The 27,785-nt window shown below is 49.8% G+C and overlaps 1 protein-coding gene across 4 annotated transcripts in view; it reads right to left on the reverse strand.

Moving 5' to 3' along the window:
• Window positions 1-1,184: 1,184 nt before the first annotated feature.
• WNT5B (Wnt family member 5B) overlaps window positions 1,185-27,785 on the reverse strand; it is a 75,945-nt gene continuing 49,344 nt past the window's right edge. For 2 of the 4 annotated variants that reach the window (XM_003273684.4, XM_003273682.4), the window contains exons 2-5: window positions 16,523-16,659; window positions 14,607-14,854; window positions 7,963-8,255; window positions 1,185-2,589 (exon numbers count right to left, since the gene is read on the reverse strand). In XM_003273684.4, coding sequence (XP_003273732.1) covers window positions 2,131-2,589; window positions 7,963-8,255; window positions 14,607-14,854; window positions 16,523-16,602 — 1,080 coding nt within the window. In that variant the 5' untranslated portion in view covers window positions 16,603-16,659 and the 3' untranslated portion in view covers window positions 1,185-2,130. Of the gene's footprint in view, window positions 2,590-7,962; window positions 8,256-14,606; window positions 14,855-16,522; window positions 17,140-18,563; window positions 18,705-27,785 lie in introns of those variants that run through there. The other 2 variants (XM_003273681.4, XM_003273683.4) reach the window with 2 other exon arrangements.

Genomic DNA, 27,785 nt, shown 5'->3' on the forward strand with positions numbered 1-27,785 from the left:
ACCAATTAACTTCAATCTTTTTTTTTTTCGAGACAGGGTCTCACTCTGTTGCCCAGGCTGGAGTGCAGTGGCATGATCTTGGCTCACTGCAACTTCTGTCTCTCAGGTTTAAACAATTCTCCTGCCTCAGCCCCCGAGTAGCTGGGATTACAAGTATGCACCACCACGCCTAGCTAATTTTTGTATTTTTAGTAGAGATGGGGTTTCACCATGTAGGCAAGGCTGGTCTTGAACTCCTGACCTCCAGCGATCCACCCACCTCAGCCTCCCAAAGTGCTGGGATTACAGGCATGAGCCACCCTGCCCGGCCATAACTTCAATCATTTTCTTTCATGAAAATGAAATGTCACCTTGAAAGTATCAACCAAAGGAATTTGGGTAACAGTGTGAGTTAGCTACAGGTAAAATAACTCTAGGTCTGAGGTTCTTGGTTGGGTCAGAACATTCTCCTTCAGGTACTAAAGAGACAGGTAGTATGTATGGCATAAATGCCCTCAGGCAGAATCTCTTTTAAGCAGTTTTGCAATATCATTTGCTCATTATAACCCAAATTAACACATTAATTATTTCTCCAGAAATAAAGTTTTCTAGAATAAAACTGATGTCTTTCTGTAGTTACCGACTCACCTGCATGCTGGTCACTCTACAGCAGCCTGGTTCCATGTCTCCCTCAATCACTCCTTCCTCCCTTTTTAGGATAATAACATCTCCCTTCCTAGATCCCCAAGCTCAGCCTTACCCTCCTGGCCCCAGATACTGGAGTCCAAAACTGCAGACAGCAACACAGAGGAGACAGCAAAGGGCATCCCGTGCTTTACCAGTGACCCAGGGAACAAGCCAGGGTGCGCTTGGTAGGCTATCAAACGGGGGAAGGGAAAGGGGGAAGTCAACGTGAGGTTTCACCTTAAATCTCTGAATTCCCTTGTTCATTGTAGTAATATTAATGGCTACCACTTCCTGAGTGTTTAACTGTGCTAGCTCTTGGGGTGAATGCCTAAATGCATCACCTTATTTAATTCTCAAAACATTCTTCTGTCCCTCTCCCTAATCACCAGACCCTATAGCCTAAGGAGTCTCAATTTCCTTACCCTCAGCCGCACTGCAGAGTTCTAAAGATCAAATAAAAAATAAAAGGAGACTCATGAAAGATCAGCGTGGGTCCAAATAAGGAAAGGGAGCAAAACCTCCATGAAGGGCATTTAATGTCAGAGAGAAACCGTACACCTGGGGCAGAGATGATGAGCGCGCCAGGCCCGCCAGCCTGACCCGTTGCAGTGTCCTGTGGTTTGTGAGGCCTCCCTCGGTGGAGGAGTGACAGCAGCAGCTCAAGCTTCCCCTCCCCGTGGGGGAAGACAGTGTAACGTCCACGCAGCCTGGTCATGCACCCTGGCTTCTGCAGCCCAGGCGCAAACATTCAGTTCAGGGCTTTCCTGACATGTCAGGTCAAACGGCCCCCTTTCCTCTTCAGGTAGGAGCCAGTGAACTGTGGAGGATGAAGAATTCTCGCTGGAAAGGCAGGCCCGAAGTCCGGGAGGTGCAGATCTCTCTGTGGTCACTGGGCCAGAGATGACCTTGGACTTCTCCTTATTTTAGGGAAGGAGCCGTTCCTGCTGCACATACACACGTGAATGAAAGTGTAAGAGAGCACCAGGCCTCTTATGGAACCCAACTACATTCTGGGCAAGACCCTGAAGATATCGAGGTTGAAGCTGAGTTCCCGCCACCTTCATAGGGCCTCTTGGCCTAGTGGCCAGGGTCACAGGCAGTCATCTAACCAACAAAGACTCTAGACTTCCAGACAAGATCATCTCCTCCATCCAACCACAAACTCCCTCCTCTAGGCCATGGTGGACAGACGGGAAAGATTTCCAAGTCCCTACATCCTGAGAGTCCTTGCCAGAGGGAGGGAAAAAGCCCCATCTCCCACCCACCAAGAGGAGAGAACCAGCAAAGTCCACTCCTCGAAGATCTCCAGCGTCTCTTAAATAAGCTTTTCCTTTCCATTTTCATCTTTTCATTATTTAGCATCCATCCATTTATTTATACAAATATAAAATAGATTTATATAGATTTATATAATATAGACCTTTGTGAGGCAGAGTGCAGGGGGGCCGGGAGCAGGCCCTCCGGCTATTTACAGATGTACTGGTCCACGATCTCCGTGCACTTCTTGCACTTGACGAAGCAGCACCAGTGGAACTTGCAGTGGCAGCGCTCCACCTGCACGCTCTTGAACTGGTTGTAGCCGCGCCCGCAGCACATGAGCTCACAGCCATCCATGCCCTCTGAGGTCTTGTTGCAGAGGCGGCCCTGCGTGCCCAGGGAGCCCGTGCTCTCGTTGCGCAGGCAGTAGTCGGGGCTGGGGTCCACGTAGACCAGGTCCTCCGGGGTGGGCTGGGTGAAGCGGCTGTTGACCAGCTCCAGCCGGCCCTTGCGGGTGACGCGCATGGCGGCCGCACTGTCGTACTTCTCCTTCAGCCGGTCCCCCACCTTGCGGAACTCGGCCAGCTGCAGCCAGCAGGTCTTGAGGCTGCAGGACCCTGAGACGCCGTGGCATTTGCAGGCTACGTCTGCCATCTTATACACAGCCTAGGGGAAGAGAAAGAAGGGAGTAAGAAGGAGGATCCCGGCGGAAGAGGCCCAGAGGGTGGCTGGTAGCCACAGGCCTAGTACACAGGAGGGGCCGGTAGGGTAGGGGATAGATAGCTTTTCAAATGCATGCAAAGATCTTGCCAGGATGCTCGGGTGCTCAGGGGGAAAACATAAAAGAGGCACCACAGAAAAGAACCCTGGGGTGGCAAGGCGACCTGTTCCCATCAGCCGGGAGGATGGCACCAGGCACTTTCACTTTCTACTCTACTAGTTTCTCATTCCTCAAAACCTGTTACAATCAATGCATCCTTTTCACAATCGGAAAACAAAGATATCTCCATCTTGATCAAAGCGTCAGACAAATAAATAATAACCAACAAAATACAGCCAGGCACTGTGACTGGTGCCTGTAGTCCCAGCTACTGGGGAGGCTGAGGAAGGAGGATCACTTGCGCCGAGGAATTTGAGGATGCAGCAAGCTATGCTTGTGCCACTGCACTCCAGCCTGGGCAACACGGCAAGACTCCATCTCTAGAAACAAAGCAAAACAAAACAAAACAACAAAATGTGTCCAGCCTTTGCATAATAGGAGCACAAGTCAGAAAAAAGAATCCAATTGTATCACAAGCCTGTCACAGAAATCACTGGCATAGCCCTGGTTAGCCCCAAACTCTCCCTGATCCTGTCAAATGCCCTGAGAATTAAATGGCCCCTTTCCCCATGTTACCATGTAGTCCCTAACTCCATAGGGTCATCAGGAGTCTTGCCATACGCCACCCATTTGTAAGCACGACCACTTTCTTCCTCCCTAGCGGCCCCCAGACATCCCCTTGGGAGAGGCGGAGTAACACCGTGAAGCAACATGCAAGGGAACGGCAAGGAGCTGGGCCTGCCTGCAGAAGCAGTTCGTCTAAAACAACAGAAGTCACGGAACCACCACAACTGGAGTAGATTTGAACCTGAGTTATCCCAAACCAAAATGTAAAAGCAAGAGCAGACCAGAAAGCTGCTTACAAAGTGCTTTTCAATGGCAGCCAACCCTGGCAGCAGGCCCAGACGTGCAGATGGCGGGTTGAAAACGCAAGCCGGCTGCAGAGCATTTTCTTATGCACGGCTATTGTCACCAACTGAGTCAGGACTCCTTTTTCAAGGGTTTCTCTTAGATTTCTTTTCAAGAGCCCCCAGATTGTGTCTTTATTCAGAGCTAAGCAGAGACCACTGCAGGTGCAAGAGACAGCACAGCCATCATCAGCGCATATGACTGTTGGCAAAAGTCTTCCTCAGTTTTTTTCTGGTATGGAATTATTCCCACTATTTTATGGTGGAGAAACTGAAGCTCTAGAGAGGCTCACTAACCTCCAAGGCCACCCAGAAAGGACTCAGAATCACAAGCGCTTATCCACTCCAATCTCGGAGCTGAAAGTTGGCTTAGAGCAGAGGAGGCAGGAAGGCTCTTCCCAAGGTTAAAGGCACCAGCACTTAGCCAGGCAGCTCCAGATCCAAGACATAAAGGAACTGACACTCCATCCTGACAGACACTTCAGAGATGGGACCTGCAATTTCCCCTCTGTCCCAAGTGCCCTGGGTCTGAGCTGCAGCCTGACATTCCTCTGGACATGGTCCTTGGTTTAGAGAGGGATGACAGGCGTCTGGCACTGCTGAGAGGAGGAAACATTAAGAGTTGGAAACTGCACCTTGCCACTTAGCAACTCGGAGCACGGATAAGCATCTCTTGCAGGGGCAAACACGCAGACAGAGTTGGGGAAGGGGAGTCGGAGCAAGACTCCGCAGGGCAAGGACCAGAATTTTAGGAAAACAAATCCAAGAGGAAGTGCACCAGTTTCAACACCCCCTCCTTTTTTTTATATTTTACTATTGATTTTATATATATATATATATATATATATAAAATCTCCTTTTGTAGATTTTTATATATATATATAGGCACCTTTTGTAGGCGATGGGAGAAATGCTGATTTTCAGCCCAGACTGCTAATTCAACAAGAAAAAAAAAATGCTTTAAAAAATGTTTTAGTTCTATGATCTGTCCCTGGAAAAGCCCCCTCTCAGCTCCTCTTCCACTTCTATCTAATGGTGTGCTGAGCCTGGTGACAGACAGGAATGTTACAGGATTAGGCACCAGGCTTTTATCTGGAAAATGCTTAGAAATCCTTGAGTGGCAAAACAACATCAGCCACTGGTGTTGCCGCCACTGTCTAAGGAGGAGCTACTAGATGCTCTTGCAGGCCAAGAGAAACTTCTGGCAAAGTAGCCTAAGATTTACTCTGTGTCAGGACATCAGATCCTGAATAATCTTTTTTTCTTTTTAATCTGGTTCCAAAATAGTTGTCTATTTTCCATCCCAGCCATCACTCAGTCCTTGCTGGAGAACTTTGTGTGTAGGTGTGAGGAGGCAAGCAGTGAATACCTCTACCCTCAGATGGTGACTGATGGCCGAGGCCTGTTCCTTGGAGAGAGGATAAAAAATAAAGAAGTCCAGGAATTCCCAACCTGAAGCAGGCAGAGGCAAAGGGAGAGATAAGGAGTTAAGGAAGAGGAGAGGTGTGGGGCCTGAAGGAAGGGGCTAAGCGGGGAGACAGACAGGGAAGGTGTGCAAGCCAGGAACAAGCCCGACGGGAGGGAAGGCTGCCAGATAAGAGTCCGGACAAGACAACAAACAATTAAGGGCAATAAAGTGAGACGGACCCAGCAGCAGGGGAAAGGGGAAGAGTGGGTGTCACCTGCCTGATCACAGGCACCTGCGGACACCACAGCACAGCTCAGCAGAGCCACAAGCAGCCTCCGTGAATCTGACCTCTCCCGAGGAGGCAACACGGAACTCCTCTGTGCATATCCATTTGCCCCACCCACATACAGCACACGGAGGGTTGAAGCAAAGGGGCAGAGAGGGCGATCCCTGCCCACAGGAACCTACCGCCAACCTACCAAGGCAAAGGTAGAGCAAGGAATACCTGAGAAGAGCAAGAACGCCCGATTGAAGATCAGGCGGGAGAAAAACTACTAACAATGGGGACTGGGGAGGGCAATGTTTCAACTAAGATCTCAAAAACTGGATCGACTTTGGGCATTCAGGAGATAAAGTGCGGATCTTAACCCCTTCACTGACATCTCTACTTCTCAGGCTCAGACACCCAAAGATGGGGGCGAATGGACTGGGAGACAGCCAGGACGCCTGACAGAGCAGGTGGCTCCACACACGCCCTGAGCAGAAGTCATCTGAGATGGTTCCAGTCTCTCTGCCCCGGGTTAGCCTATCATAATCACAGATGAGCAATTACCAGACTGACACCATCTTACACACACCCTTTTCTGGGAAACAAAAGTAGCCTCTGGATAGGGGAAGTGTAAGGAAGACCCTGGGCATATAACCCACTCTGGTCTCTACCTGATGTCCTATGGCTGATGATGCTATGCACACAGGTGCACCACATTCCATCTGGCCAATACTACAACATCCCCATTCAGACAAAAGACACTTCCTATTCCATTTCTTTGATATGTGCTCCAATATATGAGTTCACATTTTTTTCTTTTCTTTTTTCTTTTTTTTTTCTGAGACAGAGTCTCGCTCTATTGCCCAGGCTGGAGTGCAATGGCAGGATCTTGGCTCACTGCAACCTCCGGCTCAAGCAATTCTCCTGCCTCGGCCTCCCAAGTAGCTGGGATTACAAGCGTGTGCCACCATGTCTGGCTAACTTTTTGTATTTTTCCTAGAGATGGGGTTTCACCATGTTGGCCAGCCTGGTCTTGAACTCCTGACCTCAGGTGATCCACCTGCCTCAGCCTCCCAAAGTGTTGGGATTACAGGCATGAGCCACTGTGCCCGGCCTCTCATGAGTTCACATTTTAAGATTTTGCTATGTAAAGACATTTTGAGGCTTATATTCATATCCTGACTGAATCACCAGGGTGCCACCATTAAACTTCTAAGAAATTGCCATTCTCATTTTTTTTTTTTTGAGATGGAGTCTTGCTCTGTTGCCCAGGCTAGAGTGCAATGGCGTGATCTAGGCTCACTGCAGCCTCCGCCTCCCAGGTTCAGGCAATTGTCCTGCCTCAGCCTCCCAAGTAGCTGGGATTACAGGTGCCCGCCACCAAGCCCAGCTAATTTTTTGTATTTTTAGTAGAGACAGGGTTTCACCATGTTGGTCAGCTGGTCTCAAACTCCTGGCCTCAGGTGATCGACCTGCCTTGGCCTCCCAAAGTGCTGGGATTACAGGCGTGAGCCACTGCTCCCGGCCACCATTCTCATTTTTGAGTGAGTTCATCTTTGTTACAATACCGCGCCTGGGAGCCAGAGCCAGCTGGCTTGACACAGACCCGAGTGGGGACAACACTCCGAGAAAGAAGTCCGTGCTGTTTCCTGAGAGCCCTTTTTCCAGAAGAGCCTCTCACCACCCAGTGCTCAGACCTCAGACCTTTCTCAGGGGAAACCCGGGTGGACACCCATGTTGCCCTCCGTCCCTGTCAACACTGGCTATGCAGAAGCAGCAAAAGGCAGAGCTTCCTGCGGGGCAGGCCCTCCAGTCTCGTGTGGCAGAGGCAGCCATGATGGGGGACAGCAAAGAAAAGAGCAGACTGGATGTGTGCTCAGAGGAGGGGTTTTCAGGAACAAGGTGCAGGCAGAGAGGCTTCACGCTTTCCCGCATGCCACCTAGGGGCCCGGAAGCTGCTGCCCAGGTGTGCTCTGCACGTACAGTGAACCCAGCTCCCCTCAAACCTGCATTGTTGTTTCTGCTGAAACTGAGCCTTAAAAGGCAGTCACATCTTACATGAGACTGGAGAGGCTGTTTCCTTGAGCCTTAAACAGATGGCTTCCACTTATGTCTAAAAACTCCTAGCACAGAAGTGTGTTTGTCCATTAGTACTTGAATGTGTTTTTTGACGGGGTTTCTGGATACGTGTGATAGCAGTTCTTGAAGGTCGACTCTGGTTGTACCAGAGCCTTTAACAGAGCATAAACCCTACATGAGGTCTAATGGCCTGAACATCCAATCACATTATCTATTCAAGTTGCAAAGGAGGGGTGGCCAAGACAAGAGCTCTGCTGTAATCCTTATGTCTGGAATTCTGATCCAAGCATTGCATCTAAGTCCTCTAGGAAACTGTGAAATAATAAAGTAAGTAAAAAAAAAAAAAGAAAGAAAAAGCATATATGCCCACTGGGAAGTGGGGCATTTTGAAAAGGATTTGTTCAATAATGTGGACATCTAAATTTGCAATTGTAGGTAAGAATCTTCACGGTCAGACTAACCCGGTTCCTTGATGGCCAGGCCCCAGCTGCTGGCACAGCCCGGGAACAGCCCCGTAGGTCTGCAGTGCTGGGGAGGCCGGGGAGGCCCAGCTTACCCTGCGACCGGCCTCGTTGTTTTGCAGGTTCATGAGCACCCGGCCCTGCTCCTCCGACCCTCTGGCAAAGTTCTTCTCTCGCTCCCGGGCATCCACAAACTCCTTGGCGAAGCGGTAGCCGTACTCCACATTGTCCCCACAGCCACCCCACAGCCAGTCCCGGGGCAGGTGCTTGGGCCGCGCTGTCCGGCTGCAGCCGCAGGTGGAGAGCTCGCCCTCGCGGCAGGCCCGGCTGATGGCGTTCACCACGCCTGCGGCGCTCACCGCGTAGGTGAAGGCGGTCTCTCGGCTACCTGCAAAATGAGGCAGGGGCAGTAAGGGGGTGCACTCTCCTCTCCCGGAGACCTGGCCTTCTCCCCATCTCCCCCGACTCTGCTGACACTCCTGGGGCAGGGGGCTCAGGCGGAGCGCTTTTCGCTTCCCGTAGCTCTAATGGGCTGAAATCTGCTCAGTTTTACTTCCGCCTCTTGGCCCTAGCTCAGCCCTATGAAACCATCCAGAATAAAACAAGTCCCTGGCCGGGCGCGGTGGCTCACGCCTGTAATCCCAGCCCTTTGGGAGGCCGAGGCGGGCGGATCACGAGGTCAGCAGTTCAAGACCAGCCTGGCCAAGATGGTGAAACCCCGTCTCGACTAAAAATACAAAAAATTAGCCGGGCGTGGTGGCGGGCGCCTGAGTCCCAGCTACTTGGGAGGCTGAGGCAGGAGAATGGCGTGAACCCTGGAGGTGGAGCTTGCAGTGAGCCGAGATCACGCCACTGCACTCCAGCCTGGGCTACAGAACGAGACTCCGTCTCAAAAAACAAACAAACAAAAAAACAAGTCCCTCCGGCCCTGGCCTGCACTAATATCCACTGTGGAAGAACCTGTGTGACCTGCAGATTCCTAGGAGGGAGACCTCAGCGGAGGGAAGAATAGGCATTCAGAAACACACAGAACATGGGAGTCGAACAGAATGAGGCTAAGGAAGAAATCATGGGATCAAGAGTAGGACGTTGTATCCTAGCAGAAATGTCTCCCTCACAGATGCCATTTCTCACGCTCTATAAGCTGCACATCTGCACATCTGGCTGTCTGTACTGCTGCCATTATCTAGCTAGACAGTGGCAGAGGCCAGGAGTCAAAAATGAACTAGAATTACAATGTCTAGAAAAATCCAAGCTGTCTTCCTCTCTCTTCCACAGGATCCACACTGCCTCCTAACTCAGAAGAACTGGGAACCACATCTACAGCACCTACAACTCCAGACACTCATCACAGTCCCTCTAAATACCCAGATCATTTTCCAGTAGAAAATCCCAACTGTGTTTCCCTTTACTGCTGTGGTGAACCACCTAAACATACAATGTATGTTCTATTTCAGTAAAATGTCTGTTTCAGAACGCTCAGCTATCAGGGACATGCGAGCCCAAATCACATCCACTAGGATGGCTATCATCAAAAAGACAGCCAACAACAAGTTGGTGAGAATACGGGAAAACCAGAAGCCTCCCATACTGTGGGTGGGAATGGTAAGCGGTGCAGCTGCTTTGGAAAACAGTCTGGGAGTCTAAGGCTAACAGTCACAAGGTTAAACGTAGAGTTCCCATATGACACAGCAATTCCACTCCTAAGAACACAGGCAAAGCTCCTCGTTTTATTGTGCTCAGCTTTCTTGTACTGTGCAGGTGCTGCATTTTTTGTTTTGTTTTTTGTTTTTGTTTTTTTGAGACGGAGTCTCGCTCTGTCGCCCAGGCTGGAGTGCAGTGGCACGATCTCAGCTCACTGCAAGCTCCGCCTCCTGGGTTCACGCCATTCTCCTGCCTCAGCCTCCCGAGTATCTGGGACTACAAGTGCATGCCGCTGCGCCCGGCTAATTTTTTGTATTTTTAATAGAGACGGGGTTTCACCGTGTTACCCAGGATGGTCTCGATCTCCTGACCTCGTGAGCCACCCGCCTGGGCCTCCCAAAGTAGTGGGATTACAGGCATGAGCCACCGCGCCTGGCCAGTGTTGCGTTTTTTACAAATTGAAGGTTTGTGGCAATCCTGCTACAAATCTATCAGTGCTACTTTTCCAATAGCATGTACTTACTTTGTGTTTCTGTGTCAGCATTTTTTAGCAATAAAATATTTTTAATTAAGGGATGTACCTTTTTTTAAGATGTAATGTTATTACACACTTAAGACTATAGAATAGTGTAAACATAACTTTTATATGCACTGGAAATCCAAAAAATTCATGCAATTCACTTTATTGCATATTCACTTTTTTGCAGTACGGTGGAACCAAATCTGCAAACCCGCAGTATCTCGGAAGTATGCCTTTATACCCAAGAGAAATGAAAACGTCCACACAAAAACTGACATAGGAATGCTTCTTGCAGCATTATTCATAACAGGCAAAAAACGGAAACAACCAAACTATCCATCAGTGGGAAAATGGGTAATCAAAATGTGGTATTATCCATGCAATGGAATATTATTCAGGCATAAAAAGTGCCTGGGCGTGGTGACTCACACCTGCAATCCCAGCAATTTGGGAGGCCGAGACAGGAGGATCACTTGAAGCCAGTAGTTTCAGAACAGCTTGGCAACATAGCAGTACCCCATCTCTACAAAAACATTAAAAAAGAAAAAATTAAGCTGGGTGTGGTGGCTCATGCCTGTAATCCCAGCACTTTGGGAGGCCAAGGAGCATGGATCACCTGAGGTCAAGAGTTCGAGACCAGCCTGGCCAACATGGTGAAACCCTGTCTCTACTAAAAATACAAAAACTAGCCAGGCAGGCACCTGTAATCCCAGCTACTTGGGAGGCTGAGACAGAAGAATCATTTGACCCCAGGAGGCAGAGGTTGCAGTGAGCCGAGATCACACCATTGCACTCCAGCCTGGGCAACAAGAGTAAAACTCCATCTCAAAAAAAAAAAAAAAAAAAAAATAGCTGGGCATGGTAGCATGTGCCTGTAGTCCCAGCTACACAGGAGGCTGAGGTGGAAGAATTGCTTAAGCCCAGGAGTTGGAGGCTGCAATGAGCTATGATTACACCACTGCACTCCAGCCTGGGCAACAGAGTGAGACCCTGTCTCAAAAAAAAAAAAAAATGTATATATATAGACTGCAACACAGACAAACTTTTAAATCATTGTGCTAAGTAAAAGGAGCCAATCACCAAAGGCCATGTATTATATAATCCCATTTATAAGAAATGCCCAGGATAGGCAAATCCATGGAGACAGAAAGAATAGGTTGCCTAGGGTTGGGGGCTGGGGTATGGAGTGACAGTTAACGGGCATGCAGTTTCTCTACGGAGTGGTGAAAATGTTATGGAATTAGATAGTGGTGATGGTTGCACAACCTTGTGAATATGCTAAAAGCCACTGAATTGTACACTTTAAAATGGTGAATTTCATGGTATGTGAGTTATATATCTCAATAAAGTTGTTACAAGAAATAACAAATGATACTTATAGAGACTTAGATATGGAGAGAAGGGAGTGATTCTTAGCAGGAAGCAGATTCAATCCTGATCTCAGAGATTAAACCAGGCAGAATCCCAGAGTCTTGTCTTGGAAGGTAGAAAGGGAAGCAGTCTGAAGTCTGAAATCAATCGATAGGTCTAGAGAAATCTCCCCCTTGGCCCTACTTCTTGATTATCTATCTGGGCATGACACAGTGGAGTTTACAAACAGACCATGCTGAGTGAGTCCGTTTTGCTCTATTAACCACTGGCTGCCTTCTGGTCAGTTGTGAAATAGGAACAGCCCAAGAAAAACCGAAATGATGGCAGGAAGTTACACTCATGATTCGGCCAATAGGACCTGGTCTACGGGGCTCAGAATGTGACAAGGAGCACTAGGGATGGTAAGATGGCCAAAGAGCCTCTCAGGGAGGAGGGTCTGGGCCCCACTTTGAGGAATTCATCTCCTTAAAATGCAGCCTCAACCACCTGACATGGCATCCTGGAACGGAGGGAGCCTCCCAAGCTTCAGCCCCGAGCTATCCTCCATATCCACCCGAAGCTTTCCCTCTACGGAGTTCCTCAGACAAGTGGGCTGGGTTTTCAAGGCAATCCATTCCATCTTTTTAAAATGACTCTAATCACCAGAATGCTCTTTCTTGTATTAAGCTGAAATATGCCTCCTTATGATTCCTGCCTGCTGCACTTGCACTGTGCTCTAATCCCTTTCCCATTTGACAGCTCTTCAGTGTTTGAAAACAACTATTAAGCCTTTTATGTTTTCACTTTTCCAAGCTACATATGTCTGATTTATTTCTATCATTCTTTAGCAAACATACTTTTCAGAGTTCAATCAGCCCTCTCAGAATTGCCTTCTAAGATCATGTGCCTGCAGCTGAACTAACACACCAGACACTCTGTGCTCTGACAGTTCTAACCTATCATGACTGTTTGGGATCCTGACTTGTCCTCCGGTGCGCTGTCTGCCTCTTTCAGTCAGGTCTTCATCAGAAGCTGAGAGTGGGCAGCTCTGCCTTCACGGGGCAGCTTCTGGGCCCTTGGGTAAGCCCTACTAAGTGCCGTGTACTGTTGTTATCTTCAGCAAGACAGAGATAATTCAGGGCTTCAGAATGGATATGCAATGTGGGGGTTTCTCTATATATGCAACGGTTCAGAGTTGAATCTCTAACCATCTCGAGAATAAACAGCTAAAAAAAAAAAAAGCAGCCATGGAGCTACTAAAGGGACACGCGTCTTTTCCCTACAGGAGACAGCAGAGCAATTTCATGTCCTGTCTGTTCCATAGCAGCCCAAGGTGCCTCCAGGCTCCCTAGGCAGAAGCTGGGCAACGGGCCGAGGCTCCTCCAAGCTGCTCTGCTGCCCTCTGGTGACCAACTTTTGCAGCGGCTTCAAAGGAGAAAGGAAGCCTTAAGACAGTCATTCTCAAGACAGGGAGAGGCAGGACTCACCAGGGGCTACTGTGGGCTCAGGGGGGAGGAAGGGAGGACAGCCTCCTAGGTAGCATAAGCCTTCAGTGATGCTATAAAAAGGAAGGGGGAAAATTAGGCAAACAGAAGGGTTCCATTTTGTAACAGAACAGGGCACAGAGAGATGGGCTCTCTTCGACAGGGTTTGCTTTCGCTAGGTACCTATTGCACATCTGAACCCAGCGGAGTGTCTTTGCCTGCCAACCCCTTTCTTTCCTAAAGTACAGCCTCATTTTGGGGCCTTTATGCACATGAAATACACATGAAAAGGATCTAGCCAGCATCAGGCCTGCATTAGGTCCCCAATAAACATGAACTCCACTGAAGAGATGAGAGGAGACTCTGCACCTGGACCGTCCTAGTTTCCTTGCCCAAAACACAGGGCAGGGAGTGCTGCCAAGATTTTCGCCAGAAAGAAGAGACAAATGCCAGGTGGGTTTGAGAAGAATCAATAAACTGTGAGTAAATCCCACTAACCCCCCAAGTCCACTCTTTTGGGAAAGCCGCCCCAGGAACACTAGGACCTTCCTTTTATGCACCCTGAGTTGATACTGAAGGAAGCAAGAGAGCAGCAAGTTTCAACGTGTACTTTTCCCATCTTTAATTCCCTCTCTCTCTTTAAAAAAAATTTTTTTATAGAGACAGAGGTCTCACTATGTTGCCCAGGCTGGTCTTGAACTCCTGGCCTCAAGGAATCCTCCTGCCTCAGCCTCCCAAGGTGCTGGGATTACAGGCGTGAGCTACTGCGTTGGGCCTTACTTCTCAATATGGGACAGAGAGGGTAGGGAAGGAGGTCTGGAATAACTGCGAGGGGGAAGGAGCCTTCCAAGTATCCTCCCTAAGAGAGGAGCACGAAGACATCTCTACCTCCCTGACTCCCCTCCCAGGCTGAAATCCCTCTCTGGGGAAACTCCAGCCTCAGGTAACCTATTGAAGGGAGGTGTTCTGGGAGAATGTCAGGCAGAAGGAACACAGCATTCTAACACTTCCCTTTTATGGCCCTGGGGATAAGATCCAGTAGAATAGGGCCGGATTTCTCAATTTCTTGCCAGAGAGGGGAGGATTGCATTTCAAAAGGACCTAAAACAATTAGACCTCCGATCACACCTCCATCTAAGCAATAGGGTGGCCCAAGAATCCTTGGCCAGCAGTGGGAGAGGGGAAGGGACAGGAATCCAGAAGACTTGGCCCTCTCCCTCTCATCTTTTCTGACCCCTTCCCCCACGTTCACACATCCCTTTCAAATGAAAAAGCTGGGACTGGATGGGGTTGGGTTAGTGACAGCTATCACCACTTTGGCCGACATTTCTATCTCTCTTTCAAAGGTTCAAGTGGAAGAGGCAAAAATCCAACAGACATTCAGGGCTGCAATTTCTAGTTCTCCACCCAAGGCTCTTTTCTGCGCTGAGACACAAAGGCAGTGGCGGTGGGCGGCTCTCCTAATCCACTCTAAGTCAACTCAGATGTTCTGCCCCCTCTCAGTGAGTCCCAAGCAGCCTGCCCCAAGTGAGGCTGGAAGGCAGAGGGCTACAGGAACATCAAGCGTGTGGTTTCTGCAGCCTCCTAGACCTGCTTCCTCGTGTGCACACTGCTGCCAAGCCTAGAGAGCCCAATTAGGCTGCATTTGGGCTCTCCCTGTGCCAGTCCTGAGGGAGCTTAATTGCTCCCAAACAAGATGAAGGCATTTCCTCAGCGGAGTCCTCTTGTAATGGCCTCTTACCTATCTGCATGACTCTCCCAAAGACAGACGCGTTGTCCACAGTGCTGCAGTTCCACCGCCGCTGCCGGAACTGGTGCTGGCATTCCTTGATGCCAGTCTTCGCTCCCTCCCCTATGTAGGCCATGTGCTCCTGGTACAATTGGCACAGCTTCCTCTGGCCAGGGGAGAGCCCCGGAAGCTGACTGCACACGGGCTGGGCACCGATGATAAACATCTCGGGTCTCTGCACCGGGTTCAAAGCCAATGACCTACGAAAGCAATCCAGAAAGGGGAAAAAAAGGTCCAGGAGTGAGCATACGCCTGTGTGCAGCATTAAGTCATTCATTCAGCGCATTTATTGAATGCTTCCCTGTGTACAAGGCCCTGGAAAGAAAAATTAGTAAATCAGAGTGCTGGTGGCCTTCAAAGGACAAACTGAAGGAATCTGAGGCACAAACACAAAGGACATGGCAGATGCCAAATGCCCCAGATCGAGCTTCTGGATCTGCTGTGATCAGATAGGAAAATAGCTCTTATGTGATCAGATAGGAAAATAGCTCTTATGTGATCAGATAGGAAAATAGCTCTTATGTGATCAGATAGGAAAATAGCTCTTATGGCTGAAGCGAAGCCTTTATAAGGAAATGGCCAGAATGTGAACTGGGATCGCTTCTTGGCCTTTTGGCTAAGATCAAGTGCAGAATGTGAACTGGATCTTAAGAAGTGGGGTGGGGGGGGCAGGCAGGTAAGAAGACAAGGGGTAGGGAGCAGCTCTTCATTTTAAGTAGAGGGCAAACAGAGCCAAACCTCAATGGGAGAGCACAGGCTTCATTCAATGAGTAGGAGTGACTAGTTCAGTGCAGCCCAAGTACATGATAAGCCATGGAAAGCAATCAATTCCTTTGTGTGGTACTCCCCTTGTGCCTTTAAAATCCAATCACTTGGCCGGGCATGGTGGCTCGTGCCTGTAATCCCAGCACTTTGGGAGGCCGAGGCGGGCGGATCACGAGGTCAGGAGATCGAGACCATCCTGGCTAACACGGTGAAACCCCGTCTCTACTAAAAGCATGAAAAATTAGCCGGGCGTGGTGGCGGGCGCCTGTAGTCCCGGCTACTTGGGAGGGTGGGGCAGGAGAATGGCGTTAACCCAGGAGGCGGAGCTTGCAGTGAGCCGAGATCGCACCACTGCACTCCAGCCTGGGCGACAGAGTGAGACTCCATCTCAAAAAAAAAAAAAAAAAAAAAAATCCAATCACTTTACATACACCACAATCTAGTTTATGTGTTTTCACTGCCATGTCTCACTTTGAGCTTCCCCTCATCCACTCTCCACCAGTTCAGAGGCTCTCCCTTTTGCTCATCATCTACCAGCCATATAGAGTGTTAGATGAGAAGGCTGCAGATTTGCCATCTGAGTAAAAATGCTAGTGGCAGAGACCATGCAAAATAGGTGGTGATCGCCTGCCATTTCCATGTCAACTTGGCAATGACAATAGCCTTTAAAACACAAGAAGAAAGCCAGCCACCCATGGTGCTGTGAACCCCTCATCTGGCCTTCAGACTTATAAAAGAGGAATTCTATCTCCTACCAGCAAAACACACAAAACAAAGGAACAAAAAACTACCAAGTATTGATATTCTTGTTGACTCAACAGCAATTTCTAACAATTCATGGGCATGAAGGGAAGGTCCAAGGAAAAGGCATGTGGACAGGATTCGAGAAAAAAATCAAATGAACGGATCCTTTATCCTCAGGGAACCCTTACAAAGATAAGGGTTGAGACACAGAGCGTTCTTAGTTTTCCTGGCATAAAAGAGGCCCTTAGTACTCCTAGGAATCAAGGTACCATCGTGACACACGGTGCCCTTCCTCCTCATCTCAGTTGCTGAAGGAGGCCTCCGGCTGTGCAGGCAGGACCTCAGCCCCTCTCACTCACCACCAGGAGTTGGCGTCTGTCAGAAGCTGAGCCCAGCTGGACAGCAGAGCAGCCGTGAACAGCAGCAGCAGGCTGGGCATGGTCGGCCTCAGCCCTCCCCAGTGCCCTGGGACTGACAGCTTCCACAGTAGGGCTCCCTGGAGAAAACAGAGATGGAGAGTCAGTGTGGAAACTCAGCGGATAAGGGCAGACCAGGAGCCGGGGTGAGGTGGAGAAAATTGCACCAATGCTTACATGCTGCGTGCTCCCCACAAAGATCGGCCTCTTTCCAGCCTTCACCTCCCCCGGCTTATCTTCCCACCCTAGGACTACGTCTCTTACCCCAAACTGTGGGAACCCCTGGCAGGACCTAATTTCCAAAGAAATAATGAGCTGAGAAACCAGAAACAGAAATGAAAACAAGTAATTTCAAGAGCGGGGCTTGCTGCGTTCCTCCGTTCCGCATCCGAGAGGCCACTTAGGCTGTTGCAGCACACCTGTGCTTGCTGCAGAACATCCAAAGAAATGGGGACCATCCTATCCACTCCCCCACGTCCCCACCTCTCATTCCAGCCCGGAGACTGATTTCTCTGACCCTCAGGCTCTCCTTTATGGGATTAAAACATTTTGGTGAATTGGATTTACCTGCACCCAAGGAGGAGTTTCCCCTCTCCATCTGTGCCCTTCTCACCCTCAGCAGGTTTTCTGAGTCCCAACCCTTGCGTACAGATCAAGGACTTTTCACTTTCTCAAGGCACCTTCTCTGAGAAATGTAAAAGCCACACCGCGAACCGCCCGCCCAGAAAGCTTTGGTGGCTGAGGTGGAGCCTCCCTAGGCGGCCCTGCCCCTCCTGGCACCGTGGTCCTCCGAGGGTGGCACTGAGCACCTTGCCCAGCAGCTGCGCCGGGGACACCGCCAACGCCAGGCGGCAGCTCTGGCATCAAATGCCTGAGCTGAGGACGCATCTTCCAGATGCCACACCGAGCCTCCCACCTCTTGGCCTCCTGCCTGCTGTAACTCACGCCTGTTCCTCTATCCATGCCCGAGAACCCGTCCCCAGACCCTCAGACACACAGCAGATCCGTGCTGCTGGACCCTAGAGCGAGCCTACGCCTAGAGACACACGCCCCCTGCGGCTCCCCTGCGGTCCTCTGGGGCCTCCGTCTGGGCGTGACCCGCGCCTCCAGCGGCCTCCCCGGGGCCCCAGAGGCCCCGGACCCGACGCGCGCAGCCCCGCGCGCCCCGGCTCACTGCGCCACTCTCGCGCGTCGACGTCCCCAGACTCTCCGGGAGCGGGCGGCAGGTGCTTCGGGTCATCAGCCCAGGAAGTATTTTTGTCCTGGGGCCACCAGGAGAGGAAGGTGGCCCGAGCAGGATCCAGGAGAGCTGGGACACAGCCTTTCCCCAACCCCCTTTTGATTTTCCTTCTGGAAGTCTCAGCTGGGGCGGGCGCACCAACAGGCAGGTGTGTGGGGCCGGCAGGGGGCAGATCAAAGAAGAAACTTGCTCCTTCCCCTTTGTCATGCAGAGCCAGCTCGGAAATGAGCCGGCCTCCAGCCCGGGACTAACAGCTTCCACACCCGACTCTCCTCAGACCTCCCCTCCTCTGAAGGATGCCCCTCCCCCTCTCCTCTCCCCCCATAAATCCTCCTCGTCCCCCAGGGCGGAAGGTCTGTGAATGCACCGACTGGAACCACGAGAGATGGAGCAGAGATAGGGCTGGCACCAGGAGCTAATGGTTTTATGGAGGGGAGGGGACCAGGTCCCAAGTAGGGAGGACGAGAGAAAAGCTTCAAAGCGTTTCCTTGTCCAAATATCCTTAACTCCACCTACCAGTCCTTCCCGGGATTGCAGAGCTAGGGCTGCTCATGCCCTCCTGCTTCTCCAGCCTCCTCCCCGCGGCCCCGAAGCCTCCTGCCCAGCCCATGCCCAGCCCACCACCCTGCCGCCTGCAACACCTACTCTCCCTGGGGACTTTGATCCTTACACATTTCGACCACCAGATAGCGGAGTTCTTCCTCCCCGCCTGTGACACTTGTCCCTCACACCAGTGCCTCTCACCTCTGTCGCCCTTCCATCAGGCTCCAGTGAAATCTCTCTGGTCCTGCAGTTCCTAGGTTCAAACTAGGCTACATTGGGGGCCACCGTCTCTGAGCCAAAGACAGGCCTGGGTGCCTGCTAATGGTCACTGTGGCTTTGACTGCCCCCAGGACAAGCTGACACGGTAACTAGGGCCAGACTTCCCAGGAGCTGCTAATCCCGCCCTCAGTGCCTTATAAACATATATGGAGACAAGAATCACTCCCGCAGCTGTTTCTACCCCATCCCCCGCCCCCCCCCCCCGCCCCCGCCCCGGGCTTTCCACCAGGCTCTCAGCCCATTAAAAACGTTTTTTTAAAAAATTGCCCCCCAAAATGGCTCTAACATGTGCAGTGGCTTCTTTCTCTGACTTCCAGATGTGTGGTACCTGAAACTGAACCCCCCATACACACATACGCACGCGCGCGCACCCACACACACACACACACACAACACACACACCAACCCCTCAGAATGCTCTCTGTCTTGGCAGACAGATGCGAGCCAATTCTCGAGTGGCCATAGTGAGGCCAGGCAGCTGTTGGCCCTCTCTTACATTCTTGTGCTGGGGTGGGCTGGGGTGGAAGGAGAAAGGACCCCTTAGAAAGGTAAATGCTGGCGACCGGTTTCATCGGCATGGGCAGAATGGAAACTTCTTGCCTCAACCCGACTGGGGAGGCAGGAAGCTGTATGGGGACTGATGGTTTTGTGTTAATGAGCAGGTCACATTGGGACCGCTGTTTGTGGGTCACTAGTGAGATTTATAGCAGGATTCAACCAGGGGAGGCTCTCCTTGTGTAGGAAGAAACATGTGGTAAATGCCCAACAGGCAGGGAAAGGCCTTTGCAATAACTACAGATTTCCCCAGGGTCTAAAAAGATTCCCCTTCCTAAGAGGCAAGTGTCAATTCAAACACACCAAACACAGTAGTTAAACATGTGGGGCTCTTCGGGAGGCCGAGGCGGGCAGATCACCTGAGGTCAGGAGTTTGAGACCAGCCTGGCCAACATGGTGAAAGCTCATCTGTAATAAAAAAGTATAAAAATTAGCCGGGCGTGGTGGCTGCGCACCTGCAGTCCCAGTTACTTGGGAGGGTGAGGCAGCAGAATCGCTTGAACCTGGGAGGTGGAGGTTACAGTGAGCCAAGATTGCACTACTGCACTCCAGCCTGGGTGACAGAACAAGACTCCATCTCAAAAAAAAAAAAAAAAAAAGTGGGAATAAGGGTCTCTATTCTTTAGTAGTAGTGACTAGGAGGCTGTGGGGAGGGAAAGATGCAAAATTCCCAATCAGGTTCCTTCCAGAAGCCAGAATGAGCTGGTCAGACATCTGCTCTGTTCCTCCTCTTCATTCATCCATTCAGCCATTCAGTACATTCATTAATCAAATGAATTACACACCGGGTGCCTAATATGTGCCAGTTACTGCTCTAAGTGCCAGAGACATGGCAGTGAACAAACAAATACATAATATGTTAGGTCCAGTGAATATTATGAGGAAAATAAAGAGGGGACCAGAATCAAGAATGGGAAGGGGTGGTAGTATACTTGATGTAGGGTTCTTGGGAAGACTACTCTGAAATATCTGTGCCCCCAAAACCACTGTGTAGGCAGGATGGTGGGAGGGGATGTAACGCTGCTACATCTCCAAGACCCCCTCTAGGGCACATCCAAGGTCCCTGCTGAGACGGCACTGTCCCACTTCACCATCACAACCAAAGAGGTGCGTGTTGGAAGACAGGAACTCCAAGATCTCCTCCTTTTTCTGCTACGACTCAGTCACTCACTTTCGTTCCCTTAAGGGGCCACGTCCATCCAGCCTAGAGTTAAGAGACCAGAAAGAGAGACTGGGACAGGGAAAGCTGAGACCCCAAGCAACTCTGTGCTTTCCACCATACTTCAGAGCAGTGCCTGAAACGAAATCTCTGCCCCACAGGACGAGGGGTTGATTTCAGGTCATCAGCCATTCACACAAACCCACTGACGTCTAGAACTGACTCCCCAGCACCCAGGGACTCAAGCACCTCAGGACTCCCGCAGGAAATGGAGCCACCTCCCACATCCGCCCCTCTCCTCAGACAGGCACCCTCACCCCAGAAACCTATCCAGAAATAGCCACGAGCCTAGGTGGGGGCCCCTTCAAGGGTGCTGAGCAGGCTCCTTTGTCACTGAGGTCACACCTTCCAAGACGCCTTCCCTGACCATCCCTCCCAGAGAAGGCCCCCATCGCCATTATTCTACTTCTAGCTTCTTGCATGTTTTAGCCACAGCATTTAATGTGACATGGAATAGTGTGACATGCTCATCTGTTGTGCTTTTGTTTCTTTCCCTCATATGCTCTGGAAATGGTCTTATTTACCATTTTTCTCCCCAGTGGATAGGATAGTACACAAGGGTATGTGGGAGGTGCTAGAAAAATATTTGTTGACTGAAAGGAAAGAAAAGCACTCTTACTTGGTCACCCAGTGGGGAGCTATAGAATGTGTAATTTAAAAATACACTTGGTGGCCAGGCGCGGTGGCTCACGTCTGTAATCCCAGCACTTTGGGAGGCCGAGGCAGGCGGATCACGAGGTCAGGAGATCGAGACCATCCTCGCTAACACGGTGAAACCCCGTCTCTACTGAAAATACAAAAAAATTAGCCCAATGTGGTGGCGGGCGCCTGTAGTCCAGCTACTCAGAGGCTGAGGCAGGAGAATGGCGTGAACCTGGGAGGCGGAGCTTGCAGTGAGCCAAGATCACGCCACTGCACTCCAGCCTGGGCGACAGAGCGAGACTCCATCTGAAAAAAAAAAAAAAATACACTTGGCCTGGAGTAGTGGCTCACGCCTGTAATCCCAGCACTTTGGGAGGCCACGGCAGGTGGATCACCTGAGGTCAAGAGGTAGAGACCAGCCTGATCAACATGGAGAAACCCTGTCTCTACTAAAAATACAAAATTAGCCAGGCATGTTGGCACATACCTGTAATCTCAGCTACTCGGGAGGCTGAGGCAGGAGGATTGCTTGAACTCGGGAGGCGGAGGTTGCAGTGAGCCGAGACTGTGCCATTGCACTCCAGCCTGGGTAACAAGAGCGAAACTCTGTCTCAAAATAAATAAATAAATAAAAATACACTTGCGGCCAGGTGCAGTAGCTCACACCTATAATCCCAGCACTTTGAGAGGCTGAGATGGGAGGCTTGCTTGAGCCCGGGAGTTCAAGACCAGCTTAGGCAACACAGTGAGACCCTGTCTCTACAAAAAATTTAAAGTTAGCCGAGCGTGGTGGTGCCTGGGAGGCTGAGGCCAGAGGATCGCTTGAGCCCAGGAGTTCAAGGCTGCAGTGAATCGTGATTGTGCTATTGCACTTCAGCGTGGGTGACAGATTGAGACCATCTCAAAAAAAAAAAAAAAAAAGAAAAGAAAAGAAAAAACAGGCCGGGTGTGGTGGCTCACGCCTGTAATCCTAGCACTTTGGGAGGCCGAGGCAGGTGGATCACTTGAGGTCAGGAGTTTGAGACCAGCCTGGCCAACATGGCAACACCCATCTCTACTAAAAATACAAAAATTAGCTGGGTGTGGTGATGCGTGCCTGTAATCCCAGCTACTTGGGAGGCTGAGGCAGGAGAATCACTTGAACCTGGGAAGTAGAGCTTGCAGTCAGCCGAGATCACACCGCTGCACTCCAGCCTGTGTGACAAAGTGAGACTCCGTCTCAAAAAAAAAAAAGAGAAAAAACAAAAGAATAAAAGTACATTTGCAATTTTGTTAACATTCCTGGCATAACAGGGTAAACCATCTTAGCAGTTTTTGGAAAGGAAATGCTTCCCTTTGTGAACTCCTGGCTGCATTGCTGTTGAAGGGGGGACCTCAGACTGGATGATTTCCATGGGACAGGGGAGGGGCAGGTGGAGGAGGAGCAGGCGTTGCGAGCTGGAGTCCTGTGGCTTCTCTCCCTTTGGCCATTCATTTCTCTTACTGTAGAGAAAGACTGTTTATGGACCTCAGAACAATAGACAAATACCTCCTAAAATGTACATCAGGTTCACTCATTTCCTTCCCAATTTCCAGGTGAGTACTCACCCTTCTGGCATCTGAACACCAGAGTAGTTCTTCGTGGTCTCACTCACAAGTGCACATAGATACAATACCAGTTTTCCCTAAAATACTAACTTTATATCATAATATTCCCCTATTTAAAAACATATAGTGGTTCCCAGTTCTTTATTTCCAATTTGGCCTCATCTTACCTCTCATTGTTTTCTTGAATTTCCCAACATGAGGTCTCCTTTCCAATCTCCTTCTAATCCTAAAACAAACCCCACTTTTCCCCCGAGACCTCATTCTGATCCTCTTCCCAAGGAAGCATTCTCCTCTGCTCTGCAGCAATCCAGATCTTAAACTACTTTCATGTCCATGCTCAAGATTCACTCCCTCCATAAAACTGTGCTTGATTAACCCCACCCCATGAAAATCTCATTCCCTGAGACCTCTTCGGCCTTTATGAATCCATGTATCTGGTCTGCACCTCCCTACCCCACTTATGCAGCCTTGGGCTGTTTTTCAGGTGAAGTATATACTTCTTACTTCTCTAGTAGATCAAATTGCTTCCTAAAGGTTCAAACTTCCCTTGTCTACTTTCTCTGCGAGCCCCTTTGTGCCCAGTATGGTTTTACTCAGCAGTAACGAATGTCTTTTGATTGATAACCAGTGACAATAGCTAGTATTAATCACCGTTTATTGAGCACCTCCTAGTGCACTGCACTAAGTGTTTCACATCTATTTTTCTCATTTAATCTTTACCAAAATTTGTGGCACATGCCATTATTATTCTCACTTTGAAAATAGGGAAACTAAAATTAAGTAATTGTTCATACAGCAATGGAATGGTTGGCCCTGGCTTGGAATCCAGATCTTTCTCCTCTTCCTCAAATAGAGGTCCTCCCTGTCACTAGAGCATAACATCTTCTCTGCTTTCTCTTTTTTTTTTTTTTTTTTTTTGAGACAGAGTCTCACTCTGTTGCCCAGGCAAGTGGCATGATCTCAGCTCACTGCAACCTCTGCCTCCCGGGTTCAAGTGATTCTTGTGCCTCAGCCTCCCTAGTAGCTGGGATTACAGGCACCTGCCACCACGACCGGCTAATTTTTGCATTTTTAGTAGAGACGGGTTTCACCATGTTGGCCAGGCTGGTCTTGAACTCCTGACCTCAGGTGATCCACCTGCCTCGGCCTCCCAAAGTGCTGGGATTACAGGCATGAGCCACCCCACCCGGTCTGCTTTCTTTTCTTCGTTGCACCATTGCCCTGTTACTAAGGCTGCGAATTATGTGAAAGTCAGAAAACGACATTCTGATATAGAGGAGATAACACAAAAAGCAAGGTTTACAAAACATGCAAAGTTACTAGTATTTTTTTTTTTTTTTTTTTTTTTTGAGACAGAGTCTCGCTTTGTCACCCAGGCTGGAGTGCAGTGGCGCAATCTCGGCTCACTGCAAGCTCCGCCTCCTGGGTTCACGCCATTCTCCTGCCTCAGCCTCTCCGAGTAGCTGGGACTACAGGTGCCCGCCACCACGCCCGGCTAATTTTTTGTATTTTTAGTAGAGATGGGGTTTCACCGTGGTCTCGATCTCCTGACCTCGTGATCCGCCCGCCTCGGCCTCTCAAAGTGCTGGGATTACAAGCGTGAGCCACTGCGCCCGGCCGCAAAGTTACTAGTATTTTTTTTTTTTTTTTTTTTTTGAGACGGAGTCTTGCTCTGTCCCCCAGGCTGGAGTGCAGTGGCGCGATCTTGGCTCACTGCAAGCTCCGCCTCCCGGGGTTCACGCCATTCTCCTGCCTCAGCCTCCCGAGTAGGGACTACAGGCGCCCGCCAACACACCCGGCTAATTTTTTGTATTTTTAGTAGAGATGGGGTTTCACCGTGGTCTCGATCTCCTGACCTCGTGATCCGCCCGCCTCGGCCTTCCAAAGTGCTGGGATTACAGGCTTGAGCCACCGCGCCCGGCCGCAAAGTTACTAGTATTAATACACGCACTTAGATACGCACACAGCCTTGTGGGCAGAAAGAGCTAGACTTCTCCCCTAGCCAAAATGATATGTGGGTTGAGAACAGGCCAGGCTGCTTAAAGCTGGAGGAATTAAAATATAATCGTTTTAAAGAGTTGGTACTTAGTTTTACTTTCGGATGGAAAAGACAAACCAGGTCAAGAGCTAAGGGTCTGGAAGGGTGGATCCTGGTTTGGTGTGAGGGGCTCATGGGAGACACTGGCAGAGGTGAGGTACAGAGTGAATGTGAAGAAACAAGATTTGGGGAGAACGTGGAGGGACATTTTAGATTAGCCTTAACAGTGAAACTCACCAGGAAACTATGTCCTCAGCAAGAGAAGACTCTTACTTCGACAGCACAAAATTGTCTTGCCTTTCAGTAGATACAGCCATCAAGGAGCTCTGTTCAAAGCTTAGATTTGACCATGTGACTTTTTTGCTTAAAACTCTTCAAAGAGGCTGGGCGTGGTGGCTCATGCCTGTAATGCCAGCACTTTGGGAGGCCGAGGCAGGCGGATCACAAGGTCAGGAGATCGAGACCATCTTGGCAAACACCGCGAAACCCTGTCTCTACTAAAAATACAAAAAATTAGCCAGGTGTGGTGGTGGGCGCCTGTAGTCCCAGCTACTCGGGAAGCTGAGGCAGGAGAATGGTGTGAACCTGGAAGGTGGAGCTTGCAGTGAGCCGAGATTGCGCCACTACAGTCCGGCCTGGGCTAAAGAGCGAGACTCCGTCTCAAAACAAAACAAAACAAAACCCTTCAAAGGTATCCTGTCTCCTAAAGGATAAGTCATAACTCCTCACCCCATTACACGACGCCTTCCAGAATCTGGCCCCGCCAACCTTTCCATCCTCTTTAGGATTTCATGTTGTGCTTTAGAACCCCAAACTCCTTATACCTCCTTACCCAAACCCATCCTGTTTCTCCCCGCTGTGCCTTGCTGACTTCTGGGAATGGTTTCTCCTCTCTCTGTGCAGAGCAGGCTCCTTTGTCACTGAGGCCACACCTTCCAAGAGGCCTTCTCTGACCATCCCCCCCAAAGAAGGCCCCCAGCAGCATCATCCTATTTCTAGCTTCTCACATGTTTTAGCCGCAGCATTTAAAGTGACATGGAATCGTGTGGCATGCTCATCTGTTGTGCTTTTGTTTCTGTCCCTCATATGCTCTGGAAACGGTCTTATTTACCATTTTCTCCCCAGTGGATAGGATAATACACAAGAGTATGTGGGAGGTGCTAGAAAAATATTTGTTGACTGAAAGAAAAGAAAAGCCCTCCTCTGGCTCTCAGGGAAAGAGGAAGCAGGCCACGAAGGCCAGCCTCTCATGAAGACAAGGAGAGGCCCTTCGGCTTCCATACAACTTTGTCCATTCACTGTGAGCAAGCTGCTTGACTGTGCCTCCCCTTATCTGAGAATCCACTGCTAATTGAGATTTTGGAGATTCCTGGTCCCAGACATAACTCTCTGTCTTTTCCTCAAAGACATGAGGAACATTCAGCTTCTAAGAGTAAAGTCTGGCACTGCTTAATAAGATAATGTAAAAATGTGTAAGACCTTGGGGAGTGCCCCAAGGTGCATTGGTTTAGCTGGGGAAAACAGAATACCTGCCCAGAAAAGTATACTATAAGAAGTGTCATCTACTAAAAATACAAAAAATTAGCCGGGCGTGGTGGCGGGCGCCTGTAGTCCCAGCTACTTGGGAGGCTGAGGCAGGAGAATGGCGTGAACCCGGGAGGCGGAGCTTGCAGTGAGCTGAGATCGCGCCACCGCACTCCAGCCTGGGCGACAGAGCGAGACTCCATCTCAAAAAAAAAAAAAGAAGTGTCAGAAGAGCCTAAGGGAGCAGCTGTAGTCAGGATGTGGGATTTGAGCAGGGCCTTGAAGAAGGTGAGGGCTTTTAACAGGAGGAAAAGAGCAGAAAGGATTTCACATGAAGATGCGGTTTGGTCAAAGAGAAAATTTCAAGGTGCTGTTGGAAGAAGAGGAGAGATAGTGCAATGAAGGAGGACTTCAACAATTTCCAATGTTTTCAGAATTGCTTGTTTGTGAAATTTATATTGTCCCTCCAAAATCTAACATGGGGCCAGGCATGGTGGCTCACACCTGTAATCCCAGCACTTTGGGAGGCCGGGGTGGGGGGATCACTTGAGGCCAGGAGTTTGAGACCAGCCTGGCCAACATAGTGAGGCCTCATCTCTACCAAAAAAAACCAAAAAACCAAAAAACAAAAAACGAAAGCTGGACATGGTGGCACATGTCTGCAATCCTAGCTACTCAAGAGGCTGAAGCGGGAGGATCACAGGAGGTCAAGGCTGCAGTGAGCTATGATTGTACCACTGCACTCCAGCCTGGATGACAGAGGTCTCTAAAAATAGTAAAAGTTAAATTAGGCCGGGCGCGGTGGCTCACGCTTGTAATCCCAGCACTTTGGGAGGCCGAGGTGGGCGGATCACGAGGTCAGGAGATGGAGACCACAGTGAAACACCGTCTCTACTAAAAATACAAAAAAATTAGCCGGGCGTGGTGGCGGGCGCCTGTAGTCCCAGCTACTTGGAGAGGCTGAGGCAGGAGAATGGCGTGAACCCGGGAGGCGGAGCTTGCAGTGAGCCGAGATTGCACCACTGCACTCCAGCCTGGGCGACAGAGTGAGACTCCGTCGCAAAAAAAAAAAAAAAGTTAAATTAACATTTTAAAAAAATCTGATTTGGTATTCCCATTGATAATTCAGTATCAATTACCCAGGAAAACTCCCATCATGACGTGCTTCCAGTTTCTGGGGGCAACACTGCAGGAAAGGGGTCAAAGACGTAGGGGACCAGTCACCCTGGATACTGTCCTTTTGATCATAAAATGTGGGTTGAGTGAATCTTCCTAGAGAGCCAAATATAGAAGTTAAAATGCTGATTGATTACACACCTTCATTTCAATCATGCATGTTCTCTGTCTTCCAGTTCTCTTCCTGGATCCAGGCCTGAAATCTTGGTATCCTTTGTGACTCCTCCCTCTCCTTTGCCTTCCACGTCAAATCAATTGCGAAGGTCTCTTGATTGTATCTCTATAGTGTTTTTTGAATATATTCCCTACGCAACATTCCTACTGTCATACTATGAGCTACTACAAGAGCCTGCTAATTGACCTCTTTTTCTCTAACAAATTGCAAGTATCTTATGTCCCATTC

The sequence above is a fragment of the Nomascus leucogenys genome, chromosome 23 (assembly GCF_006542625.1).
Source record: "Nomascus leucogenys isolate Asia chromosome 23, Asia_NLE_v1, whole genome shotgun sequence".
Taxonomy (NCBI): domain Eukaryota; kingdom Metazoa; phylum Chordata; class Mammalia; order Primates; family Hylobatidae; genus Nomascus; species Nomascus leucogenys.